The following is a 21105-nucleotide window of genomic DNA, read 5'->3' on the forward strand; positions in this document are numbered from 1 at the left end:
TACTGTAACAATTGATTAAAGATCACCTGCGTGAGAATAAGACACATTTATTATTCCCAGGTTGGAGAACAGTAAAGTGCACAAGTCATCCACAGGTTGGAACCAGAAGAGTTGATAAAGTTACACAAGTTTTTTTTTTTTTTTTCCTAGAGGAGGAGCCAATAAGTGCTGTCCAAAGAAACGAGAACACCCTCAATGGCACATGACTGAAGGTTGGTGATGATGATGATGAGTAACGGACATAAAAGAACCATAAAACACAGTAACAGTAGTAAAAAAAAAACACGCTATATAAAAAGGCACATTTTGGCTTAAACCATCGCCGTCCACTTATTTCCCAAACACTACATATATAGAGCCTCGACGTGATGAATTAAACATTTCACTGTGTGCGACACGCACACCCTTTTTGTCTAGCAGTAGAACAACATGCAATTCGCTTTACAAACGTGTTCTTTCTTGTGTTTTTCTCACACAAAACTTTTCCTTTTTGTCTTTTCACCACATTTGAATAAAATGTGTCCCCGGAGACAGTGAGCAGGCCGTCCGGGCATCCGTAGGAAGTCACATGAGGAAATATTCAGGGAGTTGTGCCTCCACCTAGTGGCTGATTTCTTTCATTACGGTTGGTTTCCTCAGTAGAAGTCTGCGAATGTGACGTCATCCTTGATATCCATTCATTCTTCACAATGCTGCTCTTAGGTCTTTTTCTTTGACTCCCATTCCTGTGAAGAGTGGATCATGCGAAGGGGATTCGGTATTTGTGTTTAATGATGAGTAAAAAAAAATAGCGCTTAATAAAACCCACTGTAACAAAAACATATCCTAATTTTTGACAGGCTTACAGAAATGGCATTCATTAATCATTTTTAGAAAAAGAGATATTTAGGTTATGGCTGTATGACTTTGTCACGGCAACTTACAGTTAAAAGTTCTTAAAAAACACAGATTACTCAATGAGCAGAATATGGACGACCTCTATAAACTCTTTCTGGCAGCTTCATCTCAAAACACGCCGTGGGTTTTTCCTTTGAGTTTTCACTGCTTTCTCAAAATCCCAAACATAATGCCACAAACATCTTCAGACAACGCACATCCACTAGGCCCACTAGTAGCGGGGGCAGATGGAGGAGCGGCCCAGGGGGGGTGTCTGGCGAGAGTTACCTTCGCCTTCTGCATCACGGTCCCCGAAGCGGAAGCGTAAACCGACAGAGGCCTCCGGCGCATCTCTGCCGCGCAGTTCACCGGCAACGAGTCGCTGTAGATATTCTGCTTCTTTTTGCTGGAGGCCTGCGACAGAGAGAGGGGGACGGTGAAGTAAACCACGTGATCTCTAGTGCGCGTTTCCTCATGTTGGGGGGTAAAACTTTTTAAAATAAAAATAGGAACCTTAACCGGAGGTTTGGCCTCAACAGGCGCGCCCAGCGCTCCGCCGGCCTGGCTCTTCTTGAGGTTCTCTTGGACCTGAGTGAGCCGGAGCTCCAGGTCCACCCGCTCCGCCTCCTTGGCTCGACAGGCGTCCTCCAGCTGGGACATCCGCTTGTTGAGGGACAGCTTCCTCCTCTCTGCTCCACAGAAACACAGAACACAATGAGACAAGCGACACACTGAGAAGGTGCATTTCGTCGGTCTAAATCGACTTGATGGTATAATGACTTTTACTTGACTCTTTCAGAAAGGCTGTTGTACTTCTTATTCTCAAAGGAGGTATAAAAACTCAAAGTTTGCATAGAAACCTGTTGTGGGTTTATAATGTGGAATATATGAATGGATTAAACTAAACAAAAGTAGGCAAAGCTAATCCAATAGTAGTTGGAATGGAGTGTGTATGCTGCATACTGTGCGAAACTAAAGGAAATACATCTTATTTTGAAGGAATTTTCGTGGCCATGTTTTGGGTTTTGATAATATAAGCAATTAAATGTCTTATTTATTTATGCCCGTAGGGATGTTGTCTCCTCACATCGCCCAGAGTCCAGGGTCAGACAGCAGGAATACAGATGTGCACTTCATGTACAAACTGAGTAATGTGCAGACTAGGAAGCTCATTATTATGCTAATCAGGGTTCACAGGGGTCTTGTGTTCCAGCTACAGAGATCATTTTGAGACATCCGTGATAAGTTTGGGCTCGGGGGACATTGTCCGTTTTGCTTTGCTTTGCGTCTCCTCACCAGAGGCCGTCTTCAGCTCCTCCTTCAGCTCCCTCTTCTCCTTCCGCAGGGTCACGAGCGCGTTGCGTATCCCGTCCCGCTCCCTTTCCAGCTCCCCTTTCTCCTTCGTGTAGCGCTTGGCGTCCTCCTCTGCTCGCGTTTTCCCATAGCGTCCGTACTGGTTGGCGTCTGGGGTGGAGATTGGAGAAGGGAGCCCAGGGGTCAGGAGGTGCAGGGGTTATGGGAAGGAGACAAAACAACTCACAGCCATCCTTCTGTCTGTCCCCAATGTCACGCTCGCTGCCCGAGGACACTAATCCTGCCCTGTTTTTCGGGATTTCGGGAAATATGCGGGGTGCGGAACACGGATACAATATAAGAATAACAAATAATTACACACACACACACACACACACACACAGACTCCTGCAGAGGGAGAGGTCAGGAGGCAGCGGATCTAATGAGAGGGTCCAATAAATCTCAGGTTGCATCCAGAAGCTCTCGGCCACGTCTCTTTGATGTGTCAGACCGTCACGCCGACGGCCTGAGACAACCGAACACGGCGGTATCACGTTGCAACACACGCGGGACGCTCTCCTCATTTTTCTCCTCTCCTTTCAGACAACTGAAGCAACGGAGCCAATGGTGGAGGCGAAGAGAAGAGATTATGGATGAAAGCGAAAATAGACGATTGACAGGAGAGAAAGAAAGAAATTGAAATACTGAGCCAGATGAAAAAGGTCCAATGCCATGTCTGTGAATTGGTCCAAAGCAGAAAGGATAGTATGACGAGTGTAAGCTTGTGATAGACATAGAGCTTTGCAATTTAACCTCTCTGTGACCCAAAACTAACTAAGATGGGCCATTTGTCTTTTTCTTATTTCCCCTCAAAGAGCAGCAGGCCCTTTTTTAAATTTATTTTATTCTTGACAGACGGACGGAGAGGATACTTCTAGAACCACGTGGCCATACTGTACACGAGGTTGAGAATAATTTAGATAGAACAATGTTAAGCTCTGCCTCTGAAGTAGTACAGGTCATTGTAGTGTCTCACAGATGATGGGGAAACAAATCTCAGTGTGTTGTGGCTGATCCTCACAAAGTTCTGGGGGTTCTCTGCTCTTCACAAACGATGTCATTGACCCGAACGTGACTCCTGATGGAACTGTTTTGGCGGTCCGGGTGTGTAACGCTCGAGCGGAGATGAGGAGCGGGCCACAGATATCTGGCGAGCTCACACGTTTCCACCGGCAAACCCAAAAATATGACTCAAGAGGCGTCACATGAGTCAGCGTCTCTGTCCCACAGAAAGGAGTACCGCGCTCTGCTTATGTATTCATATGGAACCGATTCCTAAAACACATCATTATGTCATTGACCTTCTGAACTGTCATAACTATTTTCACCCCGCGTTTCCTAATCCGTAGGTTGAAGACCATCCAAGTGGTGGAAATAAGCTTTTAGTGTCTCTGCTCCTTACTAACGGAACAACCTTTAAAGTACATCCGGGCTTTGTCCCTCCGTTATTGAAAAACCGCTTGATTGAGACTGTTGTACTTGATCATTTTTTACCTGTAGATTAAGATTTCAGCCCATCTGTCAGTAGATTTCATGTGGATTACTGGAGGAATGGCAACGTTATTCCACGTGAACGCAGAACACACACTTACTGGAGCCCGTTCGTTTGAGGGAGACTGAAGGCTTCGTCCTGTCCGAGTCGCTGCTGGAGAAACTCGAGCGCCTTTTCCCTTGATTCCCAGACTGCTGTCTGCCGTTCTCCCCTGACTGGGTGGAGTACAGGGGGGGGGGGGGGGGATGCAAAGGGAAGGATGAGGTCACAGGGGAAAAAGAAAGCAAAAGATCGTATATTAGGCGACTCGTCTTCAGATTTATTGGTTTGCGACGTCCGAGGTGTGATGTTTGTGGATCTAGGTGTTGAAAGGCATGTGTTTGAGTGCGTGTCAGTGGGGTTAAGAAGGGAGTTTACAGGCTGCGAAACAGCCGTGACCTCTTGCCTTCCTGTCCCCAGTTTAATCACTTGGTCGCCCTTTTTTCCCCCCTTTCTCCCCCCTTTCTCCCAGGCCCACACACGGCTTTTACTCACACACACACACACACACACACACACACACACGGCTTCTAATCTTGTCGCGTCAGAGCAAGCCATAAATAAGTCATTTCAAGGTTGAACTCAACTCAAAATCGTCCCACCTGCATGTCCTCATTCGGGACCTCATCGTACGTCCTGGAGTCTGTGTAGGAACTGCCGGAGGACGTGGCCCACCTAGGACCAGGGAGGATGGAAACATTGATCATGGCGGCCTTGCCAGCGAACACTCGCCCCGAGTGTTGCAACCCCGCCCCTCTGCCCCCTGACCCACTCACAGGAAGGAATGCCGCGCAGCGTCGCGGATGTTGGCGATGGTTTCCACGTCGACGTAGTCGTAATGCAGCGACTCGGGATCCGTCGCGCAGCCCGTCTCCGCCAACAGGACGCCGAGCCACCTCCCGAGTTCCTCGGAGCTGCCGGCCTGAAAACAATAAACAATAAAAAAATAAAAAAAAGACGCAGAACGTCAGCTTCGACTTCCGCTGTCCGACCGCGACGAGCGTTGGAAACGCGCCTCACCTCCAGAGCAGCCACCTCCGTGCAGTGGCGTACGATGCGGAAGGCGAAGGGGTGCTTGGGTCCCAGGCCGGGGACCACGTCGCAGCCGCGGAGAGGAAGTGAGGGCAGGAAGGTCCGAGCGTCCCCTTTGTCGTTGTAGAAGTGCAGGGAGCCCCTGCACACGCAGCACCACTGACTCCTCCACACCTGATTCACCAGCACCGACACGTAGCCTGCGTGGGAAAGTTACGTTACGATCCGAAGAGCATCGGTGAGTTGGGGGGGTGGGGGGGGGGGGGGGGGGGGGGGGGGAAGGGCGCAAGACCTTGTCGAGGGTCGGTGAAGGAGGTCTGCAGATCCCCCGGCCGAGGGGGCTTCTTCTTGGAGAAGCTGATGATGCGTGTGATTTTGCGGCCCGCAGCGAAGGCGCCCCGCTTCACTTTGCCTGCATCAAACATGGAAGCGTGGAACCACTTTTGTCCCGATGCATTTCTGGCACGTGGACGTTACCTCGCAGTTACAAATACAAAGACATATATATATATATATATATTTTAGGCGGTCCCCCGTCTCACCGCTCTCTTTGCAGTTCTCCACAGTGGACACACCCACACTGTCCGAGTCCGACGTGTTCCTCTCTGCAGAAAGCCTCTGAGGGACAAGCACACAGACGTTGTGGTTTCTGTCCATCTGTCCTGCACGGGATTCTTCCATCTGCGAGGGACAGACTACTGCTAACTTGTCTTAGTTAAAAGCTAGATCTGAGAGAATTTGTCATGAAGCTTACATGCCACTGCCTCTCGATTATTTTCACATAGCGGTGTGTTTTAAAAGACTTTGCCTCGAAACAACTCCATAAAAGGCTTCTTTCTCTTCATCCTGGGCTTTCATTCATGAAAGGGCCTCGAGTAGTTTACGTTCAGGTTGTTAAGCCTTGAAGAGGATGCGGCGGCTCCGACCCTGACTCACCGCCCCCCCCACCTATAATAACTGCCTTAACACTCAATTACGCGGCAAATGCCTCCTTTGTCCTGCGAGCAGTCCCCGAGATCAGCTGTCCGCCGGGTCTCGCCCGGGGCAATTGTTTAGGAAAGGTTGATGGTACACAACGAAAAGCGCTGCAAGCCACCAACCTCTCATCACCTCAGCTGTAGAGATGATGATGACGACGACGATCACGATGTGAAGTCCTCCTCCCGCGACTTACCTTGTCGAGCTCAGTTTTCCTCGGAGTGGCGGGAGACGCAGATCCCTCTGGGCCGGCACTCTGGCCGCTCACCTCTCTCACGACCTGCGGGCAAGGTGTTCCCCAATACGTCAGCACGCGCCACTCTTCCAAACGTACAAAACGCGTCGTCGTCACAGAGGGTCGCTCACCCGGAGCCACCTGCGGGCCTGCTCCTGGCTCTGCACGGCCAGCACCAGCGCGTCGCCGTTGGGCAACGTGAAGCGGAGCTCGTGGTGCTTCCTCTTGCCGTCTTTCGGTGCGTAGACCACGGCGCACTGCGGCAGGAGCATGTCCACGTAGGGGCTTGCGTCCTTGGAGCTCTTGTAGCACTGCGGGTGGGACGGGATACTTGGGAGGTCAAAGAAGAGGAAACGCACGTGGTTCCGAGTGAAGTTTCGAGTGGAAGGGATTCCCACCTGGAGTCGGTTCTCCCGTATGACGGTGAGCTGCTTGGCCCACTGGCCGAAGCGCTTCTTGCGCAGCAGGAAGGCGCAGATGCGACAGTCCCTGGCAGGAGGCATGGAGCTCTCCTCCGAGGGCCACTGGTGAGTGAGCCGGACCCCGGGCCCCCTCTCGTCCTCCTCCTCCTCGTAGGACTCGTAGGAGCTGCTCAGAGCATCGGAGTCGTTGTCTGCAAAGGGCCAAAGAAGGAGGAGAGGAAGTCGTTACTTGTTTCCCAGCAGCGTGTTATTAACCTTGTTCTCAACTCACAGGAGTTTTTGCGCTGGGTGTTTATGCAGGTCGAGGGGTAGTTGTTTTCAGCATCTTCATAGCCATCCTCCATGGAGTTGGGGGGGCTCGGCCTGACTGAAGAAAAAAAAAAGAGGAAAACACATCCCTCATCACCTTTTAGGCTTGCGCTTTGTAATTACGGACTGGGAGGTTTTCTACAGCCAAATGAGATACTGACCTCGCGTGATGATGTACTCGGGCAACTCGCCGGGACTAAGGGGCACCGCCTCCTCATAGTACTCCTCGGGAGGAGGAGTTGTGGGCAGAGGGGGAGGAGAGGCCTGCAGGCGCGGCGGGGCCGGCGAGTCCGCGCAGTTTTGCTAAGGGAAACAAACAAAGGCAACTCTCAAATTCCCCTCATAACCAGGAGAACATTGATTTTCCATGGCCTGTGAACTACATCATCAAAGAGAATCACAGTAAAAGCCTCAGACGGAGATCCGTAAATTAGACCCGAGGGCTCGGGGGCGGGACCTTTTTTTTTTTTATCTCAACAGCTTGATGAGCATGTGCGCACGGGAAACTCCCCAAAAACGTGGAATACAATCTCGGTTTTCTCTTTGCTTTCTTCCCACGAGTCACAAAGAGGTGTATTAGTCCTCTGCAAAGTCAGGTCTCGGCTGGTGACGTAAGCATCTCGTGTGGTCAGGAAAGGGCCAAGTCAGGAACCGACGGTTTCCACTCGCCTGATTTAAGGCGCCAGTCGGTGTGATCTTGTCTTCTTTCAGATGATCTGTGACATCCTTTAGGCCGCCGAGCTCGCAGTCTGTAAGAGACGACGATGCAGGGACACTTCTATATGAAGATATAACAGTATAACTGTGGCTTATTTGAATGGATCGATGAACAGCCCTCATGGCTCTGCGTCCGGAGCTTAAACTCACCGAACGTCTCAAAGAGGGACTCTACGAAGCTGGTTCCATTTCTGTACACGGCTGAGTTCATGTAGATGTAGTCTGTACCTGAAACTGCAGGCGGGGGGAAACAAGAGGTTTGAGTGAATTCCCGGAGAGTCTAACTCCAAGAGGCCTGAAAACAGAGTTGATCTTTCCTCCTGCTCACTGACCTGATGGCTGGATCTGCTGCAGGAGGTTCCAAACGGAGGCCTTCTTCTCCTGCGTGGAGGAGCTGAGGCTCTCCTGGTCCAGCATCTTCAGCAGGACGCCCAGCTCACTCACCAGCACCTCCATCGCTGCGCAAAGCAGAGGGGAGTGGGGGGGGGGGGGGGGGGGGGTGGTCAAAGGTCAGCGGCTTCAGTTTACCAGTAGAGTGCAAAGGTCAGACGGACGAGTCTAAACAAACCAAAGGGGTGTAGTCTCTTTCTCTGTGTGTCTCTTTCATTTTCTGTCACTTTGCTTCACAGTTCGTCAATACCAATCGCCCACCTTATCAAACGGTCTCCCTCCTCCTCCTCCTCCTCCTCGCCGAGTTACGAGCCAGACTAAACAAGAGCAAGAGGTCGGTGGGACAGGAAACTAGTTTGTTAATTGCTCATTAACCCAGAAAAAAAAGGAAGGAAGGAAGGAAGGAGAGCCACCAGAAAATAACAAATGTAACCAAGAAGATCCTGCACGCAAAATAGAACCCAAACTTCAGCTGACTGATGCTCTCAATGCTAAGGACGTAAACCACTTTTTCCAGTCCAAATGTACAAGAAGAGTCTTCATCCAACAGGAGAGATTTAAAGTGCCGGCCTCAGTCAGGACCTCCTGCGAAAACGCATTCCTCCCAGGGATCTCCAGGTTTCGTCACACTTTGAGGACTCGGCCTATAGGAATGCATATGATCCACATTGCATGTTGATCCGGTCCACTCCCTGTTTTCAGAACGGGAGTTAAACAAACCCACTCCCTCCCTCGGCTGCTGGACGTCCTGGGAACAGGTCTGCAACCTGCTGCAGCTTATGAGCGTGTGTGTGTGTGTGTGTGTGTGTGTGTGTGTTTGGAGTCCTCCTTAATCCGAACCTCTGCCTGACCGAGGCCAATAGCCGGCCACAAATGTTTGTTAACAATCGTTTTAATAATCCCCAAAAGTATGATGGCTGACTCATTGCGGTGCACAATCCTCTGCCTCCCCTCGCCACCCACCTCCCACTCCCTTCGTCTTTTTCTCTCTCACCACCCCCATCCCTCCCAGCCACACATTTTCACAGTCCGGCAACATTAGACCCGCTGAAGCGTACGTCGTGCCGGGGTCATCCGCGGGACAGCTGCTGAGCCAGAAAAGTCTTTGACCAACCAAATGAACACACACACACACACACACAGAAACGCTGTCCAAGAATCGCCCTTAGCGGGCCACGGTCGAGGTCAACGTGCTGGTTTGAGCAGCGGCTGCATGAACGGTGGTGAGGTCTTGACCAGTGGGAGTGTAAGTCATCTGCGAGGTGCATGCGTTTGCTCCCATCCACCAAAGACAGGCATACTTTTCGGAGGTGGGTCTTCCTCTGGGCTTCGCAGTGCTCTGCCAAGGTGCAGGAGAGGTATGTGTGTGTGTGTGTGTGTGTGTGTTTGCCCGCGTCCGTTCCTCCAGCTCTTCACGAGCCGGTTTCCTTCTATTGTTAAGAAGAAAAAGCGCTCAGAGAGGCTGGCATGAGGCACAAATAAACGCGCAGACCAGGAATGTCTCCTGGTCCGGATGGGATTCGCCCGGAGGAAACAAGGACGCGGGGGTCCGAGGAGAAACTCTCGACTGGAAGGTTTTGGGCCAGGCGAGCGCTGTCTCTCTGCCAGAGGTTCCAGCTGTTCAGAATCTGGCTGCAGCGCCCCACTGGGCTTCCCCTGACCTAGTGGAAGGCAGAACTTTATCCCCAGCATGAGTCATCCCCATCGGAGACAAACTGAAAACTCACACCGCTCAGCGTTAAATCCAATTTGACTCGGAACTGGAGGTGGTCGCTTTCAAGGAGTGGCGCTCCAAATGCCATTTCACCGTCTCGCTTATAAAAAAAAGCCCCTTCTTTTATTCATTTTTGCTGGTTCTGTGTTATTCCGTTTCTGGCAGAATGAGCAAAGGGGAATTACTGCGTAGTATTTGGCAGGCAAGGCCCATAAGACCCCCCCCCCCCCCCCCCCTTTAAATCCCTGAGTTGATAATCAACACCACACCACTCTCACACATCCAAAACAGCACACGATCTTTTAAATCTCTGCTGCGACCCTCTGTGTGTGTGTGTGTGTGTGTCTTTGATGTCTTCAGAAGCCAGATAAAACACACGGGAGTCCGGCCGGCACCTGAGAGGAAAATACACCCAAGATAACAACACGACATGGAAACTGGTTTTTTTTTTGCCGGAATCTAAATATCTGCAGCTACAGGAACCCGACGACTTTTTTCACCCGTCAGAGGGAACTCGACGACACCTGAGAGAACACAAGAGACGGGGTGCGGGCGGTGCGCCGCGCAGGAATGCGCCGGGCCGTTCGGAGCTGAAAAACATTTCACCTCCTCACACCTCCCGTTTAAACGCCGGGCACATTCCTCGCCATGTTCACCGAGCGAGACTCTGCAAAAATGTCTTTGTGCCAGTGTGCGAACGCGGCGGGGGCCCCGAGGCAGAGGCTCTGTTTGAAAAGTGCAGACTCGGACCTTTCGGGAGAAAAAAGGCTGCCGCTGGCAGACCCTTTTTGCACAATCTGATCGAGGGAGTGGGCGAGGGGGGGAGGAGGCGAGCACCTGTGCTAACACGTCCCACTGAACCCTGATATGGAGAATAACGTGACCTTCGTCTGCCTCCTTATAACGCAGGGGGCTTTCTTCGTGCTGCGCTTGCTTATCTTGCTGCACATCGCACACCAAAATCAACAAAACACACCCACACAAAAAAAAAGGGGACAAAATCCACCCATTTGGCAGCGACTCCGTTTCACAACACTGTTGCAGGCAGACATTCCTATCGCACAATCGTTTGCATCCCACAAAGAGTCTGAAGTGGCTTAAAGAAACGTTTCACCATTAGGTCCGGCCTGAGATACCTGCTTTGATGCCTACTTCGCCTGTATCTCCCCCCCCCCCCCCCAGTGAGGCTTCACTTACCCTCGACAGCGGTGGACGAGAGCCCCACCATTTTCCGAAGTCACCGAGGAGACGAAGGACGGTTGAAGCCTCCTGTGAAGCCCTTTGTGTCGGAGGTGTGCTGCAGTCTACCTCCTGCTGAATTCACACTTCTTTCCCCTCTTCCTCCGATCTGTTATCTCCCAATACCACCCTCCCACTCTGCCTCCCCTCCGCTTGTTTCTCTTGTCTTTTAGGGACGGGGGGGGGGGTAGGCGGACCATGGTGGTGCTCTGTGTGTGTGTGTGTGTGTGTGTGTATATAAAGGCCCCTCTGCTGTAATCCCTGGGATTGTGAAGCACCTGGGAAAGAGGACTGCTGTGTAAACGCACACATGTAGACTAATGGCTAACCAGCATTTTTTCCCCTCAATACATGATTAACCTTTAACTAGTCACACATAATAGCTGCCACCCAGATGATGCCAGAGAACTCAATCACATGCCAGACACAGAAACAAGTGGGGACCTCTACATTCGAAATGCATTTGTTGGAAAAAGATCCACCCCAGGAGGGCTTGAGTGAAGGCTTGGAATCGGAGATTCGAGCAAGTCGAGACTTTTTGGGGTTACACGTGGAGGACGTGTTGCCTCAACACGAGGCCTTTAATCACCAAACAAACCCCTGAGCACAGCGATGCAGGACCCCCCCCCCCCCCACACACACACACACACAGCAAAGTATAGGCTTTCACTGTATATCAGCTGTAGGATGAAAACAGTGTCAGCTGGTTGTAGACTGCACAGCCGTCACTGTGAAGTTACTGTCAGATGAAAATGTAAAATAGCTAATTCCCAGTGGGGCCTCTTTTCGCCCTCCCCCACTGAACACTCTTTGGTGTTTTCAGAAATATGCTTATTCACTTTAGTGAGACAGATGAACAGACATCTTTCCACAACCATTTTTTTTTTTACACAAAAAGCAAACATTTGATTGACAAATATTGAACTCAACTGATATTCAACTTAACTCAACTTTTGCCATAATTTGATTAAAATTAGTTTAAAATTAGAAGAAAACAAAATCACATACATGACAATGACACTCATTAAAAAAACACCAGAATATAATAAAAAAAGGGCCAGTAGATGGAATGTTGATCTTGAGTCGTACACCACCAGACAATGAATGATGAAAGAGACACACTCTGCACAAGTACAGACAATGTCCAAATAAAGAATTCAAAAGGATGTGCGAGTTGAAGAATTTAGAAATGATTGCCTAACCGTGCAGACAGGAAGTGCCCCTACAATAAAATGTGACACAAACAAAACCACAAACATTCCCCCGAGGCCAGTCTCCCAACTCCTCCAGAAACCCTCTCTCTCTGTGACACACGGCGCTAGATTTGGTCACGGCCTGACAAACCCCTCCTCGCCGTGACCGAACGCGACCTTTGACCTCTTTAGCAAAGCTGTGAACTCGCACTGGAAGGCAACGGAAGGGACACCGCGAAGACTCGATTGGAAGGCCGACCCCCTTTCCCAGGTTCACAGCGGGTCGGGGCTAATCAAGTCCACCACACATTACACACACACACACACACACACACACACACACACACACACACAAAAAAAAGGTCGGGTGGGGTGTCAACGCGTGCTAGACGAGGCCAGAGGGAGGAACTCTGAACGATGGTGCCATCTGCGACTCCGCGAGGGATCAGCCTCTAATTGCCTTTTCCTCGGGACTCTCCCCTTCCTTGTTGTCTTTGGACATGTCGGATCTGCGGCCATTTCCCGACCCGATCCGGCATGAAAGAGAGCTGCAGGTTGAGGCATTTGAGGCGTCCACGCACATTGGGGGGGGCGGGGGGGGGACCCTCTCTTCAGGACAAGGCAACTTCTAAAAGGAAATTAAAAAAACATTGCTTTTGTGCGTGTGCTTGTGTGAATCTTGTGTTAATTCAGCCACGGCGGCTTTTTGGAGTTCAGAGACAGCGCGGTTCGAAAGGCACGCGAGGGTTAACAAAATACCAGCATCCAACTTAGACTAAGACAATCAGATAAAACGGAGGTCACATCCATCTTATCCCGCACGTACAAGCCGTGTATAAATCACTGAGGTGTGCGAGTGTGTCGACGCCGCATGCTAACGGTGAGGTAAGCCAGACGGCCAGATGTGCTCGAGCTTTTTGATTACGCCGAGGGCCGTGCCAACAGTGTCGTGTCTCCCTCGCGGGGGCCTGTGCCCCATCACGATGAGATCTCCTCTCCTCGGATTCCAGGCATTTCCCACGTCTGACGCTTCTCCTCTCCGTCAGCGCCAAACATGTCTGGGCATTTTCAAGCCAATCCCCCCCCCCTGAAGCAACACTGTTGCTTAATCGAGGAAAGGAATCAGCGCCGCGTGACCCGGAGCCCCCCCGTGCTCCTGTCTGGCCAAGGGGGCCTTCGTGCCAGCTGAGGTGGGGGGGGGGGCAGTGAGTGAGTGAGTTCCCGTTCCTGCAAGGCGCGTGGTTTTGTTCTGTATCTTTGACTGCTTGCTCCATGAAGACCCCTGAAAGAGCCATTCTTCCACATCTTCTTCAATCTGATGAAACCTTTCTGGTCCTACATCAGTCAACGGCACGGGGATGCCCCGTATGCTCCCCTCAGAGATGAACTTCCTCCCCTTCCTCTGATGACATCACTTATCACCTCCGGCCTTCTGTTTCCTTTTCCTGTCAGCTGACACGCTCCCACTTTTTCTTTACGACCCCCGGTGACCCCGCTCTCAATGCATCGCGTAGATCCTCGGGTTAGATAGCATCTACCTCCCCGTGGGCCAAAGGGTGGACAGCATAATGGAGCTATAGAATGGGCCATTATTACCCAACCCCCTGACTTAGCCGCTGCAGGTATCCCGGAGAGAACCCGTTTCTCATGGCTTGGACGTGCACATTTATCACGTGGGTGGACATTTTCGACAAACACACAATGACAAACATGCCGAACTGATCCAGGCAAAAGTCGGTCGAAGTCGAGCAGCAGGTGGGGCGAGCATGTGGAAAAAAGCGGATTTGGCTTGAAGCAGTCGTAAAGGTGCACAAATTAGGGGGAGGGGGAAAACACATGTTCTCCCCGACTGCTTTTATGGCACACGGGAAGATGCTCCAGGTTGTCATAAAACTCCGATCCCGCCTAACACACAAGTGTACGCACAAATAAGCGGCGGGTTCATTAACTCATAGACTTTCTTGAGTAAGCCGATGGCTTGCTTGAAAACAACACTTCATGTCCTTAAATCTGGAAAAAACCCCGAAGCTTTCCACAAGCACAATTACTTCCAGCTTCCATCTCGTTTAAGTCTCCCCAAGGTGAGGTAAAGATAAAAATCAACAAAATCTTTGCAGACATTTGCAGACATAATTCAAGTGGCCGTTTGTGTACGTACCGCCGATTTCTAACTTGAACGTGCATCCGCACCGGTGTGTAATCAGGCCACTCTAATTAGCTTGTCATAGACAAGAGAAATGTACTCGGTAATTGGGCCCTCTTCAGCAGGCTGGGCGTCTCCATGGTGATGTAGGAGGCGGTTATGGGTTTTTGCACTCCCACTAACCAGCACTAACCGGCTTTTGAAGTGGGACAGTGAAGAGTTATCGCTTTCATCTAACATCCACTAAGTGGATTCACTGCGTTATTGCATTTTTGTAGAAGCCTTTCGCCTGAACTCAGAGCGATGATGGCCATAATCTGACAGCTGCGAGACCTCAAACAAAGGTGTGTGCGACAAATAGTTTGGTTGCATAGTGTGACATGAAGAAAAAGTGTTTAGGACTCCTTGTGTCCTGACACATTGTTACTTGTTCGTTTAAAAAGTGTCAGATTCCTTCCTCTCAGCACTGTTACAGGCATGTAAAGCCAGAAGGGGATTCCCCCGTCTTTTCCCAATGCATTGTGGGATAGGCTAATGACCCCAGAGACCATGGACCGATAAAAGAGAGGCAGGTAGAGAAAGTGGACAGATGGTTAGAAGTCATACAACAGTAGCACTGGTCAGTTGCGTCTGGTTGTTTCTCAATACGGACTCAAGCCCAAAAGGTCAAAGGTCACAGAGCGGACCACGCTCTGGAGAGGTTTGTCCGTCTGCTCAGCCTCCACCGCCTCTCCCTCGCTTTGCCGTCTTCTGCTCTGTGATTTATTCGGGTCTGAGATGGCACAGAGGGCTTGACTCAGCCTGCTGCCAGACAAAGGGCCCACAGTGCAGTCAGTATTATTCAGATCCCAGATCTGCCCCCGAGTCCCATGAGATCACCACGATGCTATGTCTCCCTCACACTAAAGTATTCACACACTGAGAAAGATGCTGTTCGGCAAGTGGAAGCGCTGCTTTGCAGATGCTGCACAGACAAGGGTAATATAGACAGAACACACACACACACACACACACACTAGCAGTGACACTTATACAAAAAGGGGGGAAAGGAGCTGCTTTGTCTTTGTCTGGGAGTTTGTGTGTTAATGGGATTTAGATTTTGTCCTCAGTTGTTCACCAGAAAACTAGGACACTGTGTCCTCCTGCTGACAACTGTATTTTGCAAAAATGTAACGCATTCACTTGAGAAAACATTTGCCCAGTTGGTGTTTTTTCTCCAACTTTTCATGATCATCGTCTCAAATTTCAGAAAAATGAATAAAGGTTTTGTCCGATTTTTATCCAGCTTCGGAGACGGACCTTCAGTCAGCGTCTGTAGCGACTTGAAGTCAACACTAGAACCAGTTTTCCCCCCCCCTGACAAAACATTTCTTTCCAGCGAAACTTGTGTCCTGAAAAACAACAGGCGGCAACCGCGCATCTGAAAACGGTGATATAGGGCAGTCCTCGTTGTTTGGAATGAGACATGAATTGGCTAGCTAGAGTCTCTTCCCTGCTATCTGTGCACTCTACTGTTAGATCCGACAAGCTGGATGCATCCCCAGGGGCCGCAGATTTACAACGATATACCAGTATGAGTCACATCGCAGTGCCAGACTAGGACTTTTGTCATAAACTGAGGTTTAAGCTCTAAGCCAAGTCTCCAATAAATCTGAAATTTTCCCAAGAGTATGTTGCGTATACCTGTACGCGAACACACAGCCTGTGCAACAGAAGAAAACCCCATATTCAGACGGGTCGTATCTGTAACCTTGTGCAGCATATCTCCATGGAAACAGCTGTGCAGAGTATGACAATTGCCTATGCACAATGATCTTGTGTACACCCACACACAGACACACGCCCTGCACATCTCTCAGACATATGAACCAGAGCGACCTCCTCATCCCCCCACGGGTTAAAGAGGGGAATTCCACTGCTTATAGGGCTGGTCCACAATCATCCATGATTTTACAGCTTATTCATGATGGGGCACATCATGCTGGATAAAACATATGTATTAGTGTCAGCCCGCCTGCATATAATTAGGATGGATAAAACGAGGGAACTTATGGAACTTACATGTGTAATTAAAAACATGAAGAAAGGGAGATTCCCTCTCCTTGTATCTCTGTGTTATCATAGCTGGTGTTTCAATTGGTTAGAATAACACAGCATTAATCAAGCACTGCAGAGACAGTCAACCAGAGCAGCCTCGTGGGCCAAGAAATCCACAAACAGCTATGTTAAAGTTGGAAAAGATGTCATTTGTATTTAGTATTGAAGGTGAACATAACACGGTGATTCCCAAACAATCTGTAACTAGCCAAAAGTTGATTGATTTCAAACTGGACCACAGGTTGAGCCTCGAATGTTGCGTCGGCTACAGTTTGCCTGGAAGGCCGCTTCCATCGGAGCATTTGAGCGCTTTATTTTAGTTACATAGGCAAGAACACTGGAAGTATTAAGAATGATGTAAAAAGTCTTTCAAACAGACCCTGCTTTTACATTGTGCAAATGCAGATCACAGCATACATAATAATGAGCAATTCAGCACACTGAATTGTAAATCGCGCCCTTTGACTCTGCAGCCAACGACACCAAGTGTTAATTCCACTTTTAACAATCCAAACCCTTGTTTGCCCGCACGCTCGACGACTTGGATCTCATGAAAACGAGTGCGAATTGTTGCTGGCAGCTGGCGAGCGTCGGTGAAAGACAAATGCGAGAGGGGAAACGGATTCCTACAGGCATGCACGGACGTAGGCACACCCACGTGCACAAAAGCACATTGAGAAACAGCCCACAGGTTCTCTTTTCACACAGGTCTCAGCGGAATGCAGATATGCGGAGGAGGCCATGGCGTTAAGAGGAAGCACGTGGATTGTAGTGGAGCGTTGGGACTTTTGTGCACAACGCGGCAGACCTGCGCCTGCAAGAGCAGCGCAACATCTCCATCAACCACTGCGGGGGCCACGGCAGATCGCGGCCTCGTCCACAAGCTCTTCCACATGCTCCAGAAACACCACCCCCCCCCCCTAACCCGACAGTAACGATTCATCACGACTGCTGCGGCTGGATCATGTGCAGACGATCCCAGTGACCGCAATGCATCTGCGTGGGGGAGAGGGAGAGGGAGAGGGGGGGGGGGGGGGAGGAGGGAGGGGCGGCCTCTCCCCTCTCACACCCAGCGGTGCTCCGCCGAGGCCCCCGAGGCCCCCGATGCGTGTGCGTCAAGAAGCTGCAGAGTGTACGAGCTCATACCCCGCGCCCCGCGTCGACCTTAGCGAGTGGGACAATGAAACAAAACGACGCTTGTGCAGCAACAATGACACGTACTGATAGTGAACAATCCCTATGGATGGATTTAACACTTGTAACTGTGTTTAGGACAATTCCAGGAAAAGTGTTCAAACAGCAGCCAATGGGGGGGGGGGGGGGGGGGGGGGGGGATTCATTCAGAACACATAAACAGAAGGGTGTTCCCACCCCCCCCCCCCCGAGATGCCCCAGGGGCTTTCTCCTGTGGAGCTTACACAAACACAAAGCTCAGATAGAAAGCCGGTCAAGCTAAATTCCTGTTTGTTCTTGTGTGTGTGTGTGTGTGTGTGTGTGTGTGTCTCAACACATATGCGTAAGACCAGGACAAGACCTAAAAAGACTTCCTTCTTTGCAAATGTACACTCAAGACACACACACACACACACGCACGCAAGCAAGGTGAGGACGGACGGAAAATTAGTAAATCAATGGCAGGAAAGGCAAAAGTGACAAATGTGACTAAAGACACAAAAGGTTTTTCCTCAAGGCAAAGAACAAGAAAAGGTAGTGGGGGGAAAAAACAACAAGTTTGACCCATTTCGTTTCACCAGTTGAGTAAATATATCCATTGAGTTGGATGTTAGAATCACTCGCCCATGTTTACCTGCCTGGCAACAAGCCGGTGAGAAGCCCAACATAAAAAAACAACATATAACATATCAAACAAAGTTAATGCAACTAAGGGGGGGGGGGGGGGGGAATGGCTTGCACTCCACCCCCCCCCCCCCAAAAAAAAACCCAAACAAACACATGGGGCAGAAACACGTGTGTTTTTTGCTCTTCAGCTCAAAAAGGCGGGTGCACTTTCTACAAAGGACTCCGAGCTGGAGGAGTCCATCATCAAACAATGGCAGCCGCGGCCGACTAATCTCCAAGTATCTCGTCTCCACATGCAGATGTTTGACTTGACTCGGGATGAGGGAGCTTTCCTTTCTACAACAACAATCACACTTCAGATGAGGACTTGGGTCTCTGCCTCTCCAAGCAGATCGATGGGGGGGGGGGGGGCAATTTACATGTTTAAAAGGGTACTACCGTTGTGTGGAACAGCAGAAGGGAACTCAGACAAAACCAGAAGAAAAGAACAGATCTACCATGAGATAAAATTCCGTGCAAATAGGACAGACATTTAGAACATATTTACGAATAGATATTTACTTTTCCAGAAATTGTCTCATGTGTTCATAGTAAATCCAGTAAAGTGTTAGTGATAGCCTGATGGTGCAGCAGTCATACGTGCGTGCGTCTGTGTGTGTGTCTGTGTGTGTGTGTGGACGATTAACACAACAATTAAGACAACAATTGTAGTAGTGTAAAATGCGCCGTTTGCAAACTGCACGAAGAAACGCAAAACGTTCAGTCACAGTAACCAGCGGCACGAGGAAGCGAACTTACATTTGGTGCCGTTTGCTTCCATTCCTCTTTTGACGCTGTCCATGAGAGTGCTTGCATTTCAATGCAGGCCCATGAGTGAGTGAGTGAGTGAGGGCGTGAGGGCGTGTGGAGCCACCTCTGACAGATCCACACAGTCGGTATACACTACCGAGCCTGCTCGAGGCACCTTCTCTGCTGGGTCCTAGTGCCGGGACGCCACAAAGAGCTGCCTTGTGTGCCTACACGGCTCAGAGCTAAACTGAAATTCAACAAAATTAGCGAGTTAGCGAACTGTAGCCATGTTAGCCGTTTAGCTTCAATAATGCTGTGAACCTTTAACAATGAGACAATGTTATTCCCAGACAAAAGAACGGGAATGAATGGGAATACACTGATTTACGGGGGTTTTACGGGATTCGTGTTCCTGTCCTCGAGGCCCATGGTCCTGGCCAGAAGCAGCCTCCGCTGGTTGCATAGCAACACGTTCTGCAGGCCGAAAAATGGCGAAACTTCTTCAACTCTTTACTCTTTGTTTTTGTAACCATCAAACCTACGGGATAACATAAGTAATACGTCCCGACAAGCGAACTATAGCGGTGCTGGTCATGGCTGAGTGAGCTCTTTCCGTGTGCACTTCTTCAAAAATGACTCCAGTAACGCTAATTCGAAAAATTCCTTTAAAAAGGCTTGCATGTGGATGCCTCCAAACAACAAATAAAAAAAAGAGACTGAATTTATTTCATTTGAATTTTTAGTGACAAAATGACAAAAAGTATTCAAAGGAAGTCTTGGTCAGTATCCTAAATACCTTGAATCCATCTACAAAATGATTGAATAATGATTAACAGTGGGCGTCAATGTTGGGATGACCACAGCTCCTCCTAAAACATTTTGTCATTATACCATTGCAATAAAACACGGAGCAGGAGGACTGAATCTTTGTTTCAATTATCTATTTAATCTATTGAATTGCACATTATTGTAGGTTGCTATACAGCTGCACAGGTAACTGCATCTATTGGTGACCTTTAACTACTCAACCAGAACATTACATAGAAGTGATCTGCTAATCTTTACATCTGCATTCTCACTTTGGTTTTAATTTGCACACAAATCAAAGGTCACGCTTACAATAATAAAAAAATTATGCCCACCTCCGATTGTTCCATGTTCCATTCTATATAAGTGTAAACCAGAGGGACACATTATTTCAAGTGACAGAGCAAAAGTTGGGAAAAGGTAAACAAAATGCATCCCGATAAACCAAAGCAAAGTGATGCTGTACGCTCACCCGCTCCTTCTCATCTAATCATTCACACTGATAAAGTGTCATAAAGAATATACAGTATCTACATTCTACTCATTCAGATTGCTGGTGCTGCACACTCATAACTAAGAGAGCATAACAAATAAGGCAAAACAAAAATTCTCCTCTTTATGTTTTAGTACCGCGCCTCGGGTCATGGACATCCCCACAGTGTCTTCCTCCATCATTCAGGCTTGGAAAAAAAAAAAAAAAACTCTGTGGCCTTCCCTCTGTGTCTCTGGTGGGATTGGAATTTGGTTTGTCATATGAGGAAAATCTAGAACAGGTTCTCAGCCATGGCAGTGAAACAAAGCAGAAGTCTTAATATCTCTTTCTTCCCCTCCTACAACCCAAGGGAGTCTCTTAATGTAGTTATGGCAGTATTCAACAGACTTCCACAAGTTGTTAAAACAGTCGTGCCTGTTTCTTCAGCTCATTTCTTTTCCACAGAGCCAGCCGGTCAAAATCTTCCACAGTCATGCCAAACACTTGCAGGAACTCCTCTGGGGACAAGTGACGCTGAGAACACAAGCACATGGAGATGACACACAGTTATCACTTTGTACCTGTGGTATACCTTTCAAGTACCTGAATAACATACACTCATAAAATGCAATTTTTTAAAACTTGTCCCAAGGTTTTTTTTATATATATATATATATATATATATATATATATATAACTAGATCAGGGTAAACTAATCCCAGTGCAGTTAGCCCACGTGCCCCTTCATAACTCACCTCCAGTCTGGCTCTGTCTGCATCTTTGGGCAGCCTGATGCGACCTCTAGTGGTGACAATGAGCGCCTCATAGGGGTAAATCTGTACAAAGAAAGAGGCAGAGTTCGTCATCAAACAATAACACGGGGGTCGCTCGAACATGCAGGCTAACTCACACACTGCAAATGAATTATTCCAGTGATTCACTTAAAAACATACCTTGTATTCTGCTGCGAGGGAAGAAATAAAATGGAGTCAGTACAAAGGAAAAAAA

At 49.2% G+C, this 21105-nt stretch overlaps 2 protein-coding genes across 10 annotated transcripts in view; both read right to left on the reverse strand.

Moving 5' to 3' along the window:
• Positions 1 to 29: 29 nt before the first annotated feature.
• On the reverse strand, positions 30 to 18992 carry afap1l1a (actin filament associated protein 1-like 1a). 2 transcript variants are annotated; one of them, XM_037460143.2, is made up of 19 exons: positions 18828 to 18992; positions 7786 to 7911; positions 7604 to 7687; positions 7406 to 7485; positions 6898 to 7039; positions 6699 to 6794; positions 6404 to 6618; positions 6137 to 6316; positions 5967 to 6050; positions 5335 to 5410; positions 5085 to 5204; positions 4781 to 4992; positions 4537 to 4682; positions 4363 to 4435; positions 3822 to 3936; positions 2173 to 2340; positions 1390 to 1565; positions 1165 to 1290; positions 30 to 725 (listed from the first exon to the last, which is right to left on the reverse strand). In XM_037460143.2, exons 1-19 carry the CDS (start codon positions 18868 to 18870, stop codon positions 699 to 701), a joined length of 2289 nt encoding a protein of 762 aa, XP_037316040.2. In that variant the 5' UTR covers positions 18871 to 18992; the 3' UTR covers positions 30 to 698. The 2 variants fall into 2 exon arrangements, with proteins under 2 accessions (XP_037316040.2, XP_062416761.1); XM_062560777.1 differs by lacking the exon at positions 18828 to 18992 and adding an exon at positions 10755 to 10915.
• A 536-nt stretch (positions 18993 to 19528) lies between these two features.
• Positions 19529 to 21105, reverse strand: part of ablim3 (actin binding LIM protein family, member 3) — a 33076-nt gene continuing 31499 nt past the window's right edge. For 6 of the 8 annotated variants that reach the window (XM_037460149.2, XM_037460148.2, XM_037460147.2 and 3 more), the window contains 3 exons: positions 21051 to 21061; positions 20853 to 20933; positions 19530 to 20631 (listed from right to left, as the gene is read on the reverse strand). In XM_037460149.2, coding sequence (XP_037316046.2) covers positions 20518 to 20631; positions 20853 to 20933; positions 21051 to 21061 — 206 coding nt within the window. In that variant the 3' untranslated portion in view covers positions 19530 to 20517. Of the gene's footprint in view, positions 20632 to 20852; positions 20934 to 21050; positions 21062 to 21105 lie in introns of all 8 variants that reach the window. The other 2 variants (XM_062560779.1, XM_062560778.1) reach the window with 1 other exon arrangement.

The sequence above is a fragment of the Pungitius pungitius genome, chromosome 2 (assembly GCF_949316345.1).
Source record: "Pungitius pungitius chromosome 2, fPunPun2.1, whole genome shotgun sequence".
In the NCBI taxonomy this organism is placed as follows: Eukaryota; Metazoa; Chordata; class Actinopteri; order Perciformes; family Gasterosteidae; genus Pungitius; species Pungitius pungitius.